This window comes from Polypterus senegalus, chromosome 2 (genome assembly GCF_016835505.1).
Source record: "Polypterus senegalus isolate Bchr_013 chromosome 2, ASM1683550v1, whole genome shotgun sequence".
NCBI classification, from domain to species: Eukaryota; Metazoa; Chordata; class Cladistia; order Polypteriformes; family Polypteridae; genus Polypterus; species Polypterus senegalus.
This window is the reverse complement of record NC_053155.1, coordinates 321736616-321739686: the sequence shown is the minus strand read 5'-3', so window position 1 is coordinate 321739686 and position 3071 is coordinate 321736616. Positions and strand designations below refer to the sequence as shown.

The window sequence follows — 3071 nt, the reverse complement described above, 5'->3', positions numbered from 1 at the left end:
GGTTTTGAGTAGGTGTGATTCCCGAACAGAGCTCTTATGCGATCCTTCCACAGTATCTCTCAAAATTATTTAGTTCAAATTGGTTATAAAGATTTCAATTCTGATCATTTTTTAATATTGTTCATTCTGATGAGTGTTTAAGTCGGATCGAACTCGGGCTAGCACTATATACGCTAAGAATTTGAAAAGCATCCACCTTAGTTAGTTGAGCCATTGACGGCGCCGTTGCTTTGTAGCAAACTATTTACTTTCGTGCTCCACAAAATATTGTAAAGTATTAAAAAATTAAATATTTCAATACTTGATCGAATAATAACAACTGATTTAAGGACTTCACCTTTTCTTTCTCAAATGTGCTTACCTGCATGGCAAAGTACAGGGATAAACCTTTATTTTCCGTCTACTCCGTTTTAATTAAGTCATCCATCCATTATCCATCCATCCATCCATCCATTATCCAACCCGCTATATACAAACTACAGGGTCACGGGGGTCTGCTGGAGCCAATCCCAGCCAACAAAGGGCGCTAGGCAGGAAACAAAACCTGAGCAGGGCGCCAGCCCACTGCAGGGCTTAATTAAGTCAGACAAAAGAAAACATTTAAGGCTATTAAATGTGATCTCAAGAAAATATGAGAGTTAAATTATAATACTAATTACAGGACCGATTATAATGATGCAGTGCAAAAGTAAATACTAATTGAAAGAGCCGGGAATCAATGAGTAGGGCGTCTTATTTTGTTTAACTCTTGCTTTCTTGCTTTCTGCCTGTCGGCGTTAGTTATTTATCTATTGATATTTTTAGACATCAGACACTAGAAGTTGCTGAAGAACCCTTCTCTTCGTTCTCAGTCTGTAGCAGCGAAAAAATTAAAGCAATTAGAGTTATAACAGACGTCATTGAAGTGGTTCATGAGTTTGTGTAATGTTAATGAAAATGGCCAAGGGGGTCACTAGAGAGGTGAGTATCAAATGCTTCGAAGCTTCGATACGATTTCCGACACAATTGCTTCAAACGTTTTGATGCTTCGTGAGGCTTCACTCCGCCCATCACTACTGATTTCCCTCATTAAATTAACAGACACATCGCTCCTCAGAGCGATCACTTCTGCACGGTCGTCGATTGGACAGATCACTCCGATGCTGTGACGTGCTGATTGCTCAATAAAGCCGCACGAGCAGAGAGAGTGACCCCGATTTCCCGCGCTCCATTCTCGCGCCTTCTCACTAACGAGTCACCTGCGCGCGCCGCCGATGATGATTTAAATCTGCGCTCGCGCGCTCATTCATGAACTATTGTTGTTTGATCCATTCACATCATGGCGCGTTTGGATTGTTGGTGTCTTTTTTGGATGGCCGTTTGCTGGACGGGTGTGCAGTTTGTTTATGCAGCGTCCGGAGACGTGACTAAGAAATGCGACGGTGACAAGGCGATGACGCTGTCATTTGCAGGCTCTCCGACCCTTTTTCTCCAGAGTGAGTGCGGCGTGTCCTCGAGCATTGGGACTTGTCGGCGCCTGCGTATTCCAGTAAATCTCGTTAACTTCTATCTTTTCAGAGGCGAGTGGTGGACTGGTAAAGGTGACAAACCATCTTCCAGGAGTCGTTCTCCGTGTAATAGCTGGTCGCACAACACTAACCGTTCCATTTTCTTCCCCGTACGGTTATGTGTCTGATAAAGTGAGTAGCGCCGACGCTTCAGCTGTTGGTTGCCGTTTTTAATTAAGTTGTGTGTTTTGTCGTGGTTTTGAGACTCCTGTTCACTTTAGGGCTCTCAGTACGGCGTGACAATTGCTGCTGGATCTCAATCAAATCTGAAAGCCTTCACGTGCCCTAAACCAGGTATGCTTCTCTTTTGGGTTGGCACCCTGAGTGTCACTCGCGTCGTCTTTTTAATTGAGCTTTTTGACCATCGCAGCTCGCCGATCTGTGAGTGTTGCTGAGAGATGTGCAGTTCCAGCCGGTGAGAAGCTCCCGTGTGGAGGGTCTTCATCCATCACTCGAGCTGACTGTGAAGCCAACAACTGTTGCTACGATTCGAGCAGCAGCACCAGTCCATGCTACTATGCCAATGATGGTGAGTGGTTGGGGGCTGTGAGTGAGGATAGGTGGCTGCTACTGGATATTCATGCTTGTTTGCTTTGGCCAGTGACTGTGCAGTGCACCCTGGATGGCCAGTTTGTGGTGGTGGTGTCTGAGAAGGTGACCCTTCCTCCCCTGGATCTTGGGACCATCCAGTTGGTGGACAGTAGTTCTCCCAGCTGCGGCCCTGTGACCAGCCTGTCCAGCTTTGCCATGTACCAGTTTCCAGTCAGTGCCTGTGGCAGCACAGTTCAGGTGAGACTCCATCTGGGGGATATGTAGGAGTAATAAGATCCACCATAGCAGGCTGAAGAGCCTGAGTGCTGAGTAATGAGATGTTGTCACGTATTAGACATGGTGGCTTGTGCTGGATGCTTTAATCCTAAACTACAGAATAGGATGCATCTGATCTCCTTAACTAGGGTAGTTTGTCCTCAAGTTGTTTGACCATACAGACTGCAACCTGAAATGTCTTGCTGTTGACCTAGAAATAGAACCCCAACCCTGCACTGACTTCATGGCCAGCACTAATTCTAATGTCCCATTTCAGCTGGCTGGAGGCAATGTGACCTACCAGAACACCATGTCTGCTGCCATCACTGTAAGGAATGGTCCAGAGGGCTCCATCACCAGGGACAGTGTCTACAAGTAAGGCTTCTGAATCTGCTTCCTCTATCCCTAAATGTGCTCTACCTTCTATGATGTGGTGTTTCTCTCCTCAGGTTATTCTTCCAGTGCACCTACTCAGGAAGCCAGGATGTGCAAGTGGAGGCTGAGGTGTATACTGTGGCGCCACCTCTTCCCGTAGTAGAGCAAGGGCCATTTGACCTGGAATTGGTCATTGCAAAAGGTACATGGGGTGGAGTCCTTGTTGGTGGTGGTTTTAATTTATTAGAATGACTTTAAGCTTTTTAAATGTCTGGCTGATGCCCTTGGAAATGAGGGTCCTGTGCTAAGGGTGTGCATGTCCACTAACAAATGCCCCCCCCT

At 46.2% G+C, this 3071-nt stretch overlaps 1 protein-coding gene across 1 annotated transcript in view; it reads left to right on the top strand.

The window, feature by feature from the left end:
* Positions 1 to 1284: 1284 nt before the first annotated feature.
* The window catches only part of LOC120524645 (zona pellucida sperm-binding protein 4-like), a 3294-nt gene continuing 1507 nt past the window's right edge, over positions 1285 to 3071 (top strand). Inside the window, exons 1-7 of the mRNA XM_039746472.1 lie at positions 1285 to 1475; positions 1558 to 1679; positions 1769 to 1841; positions 1918 to 2076; positions 2149 to 2336; positions 2632 to 2729; positions 2804 to 2931. Of these exons, the coding sequence (XP_039602406.1) occupies positions 1319 to 1475; positions 1558 to 1679; positions 1769 to 1841; positions 1918 to 2076; positions 2149 to 2336; positions 2632 to 2729; positions 2804 to 2931 (925 nt within the window). The 5' untranslated portion in view covers positions 1285 to 1318. The remainder of the gene's footprint in view (positions 1476 to 1557; positions 1680 to 1768; positions 1842 to 1917; positions 2077 to 2148; positions 2337 to 2631; positions 2730 to 2803; positions 2932 to 3071) is intronic.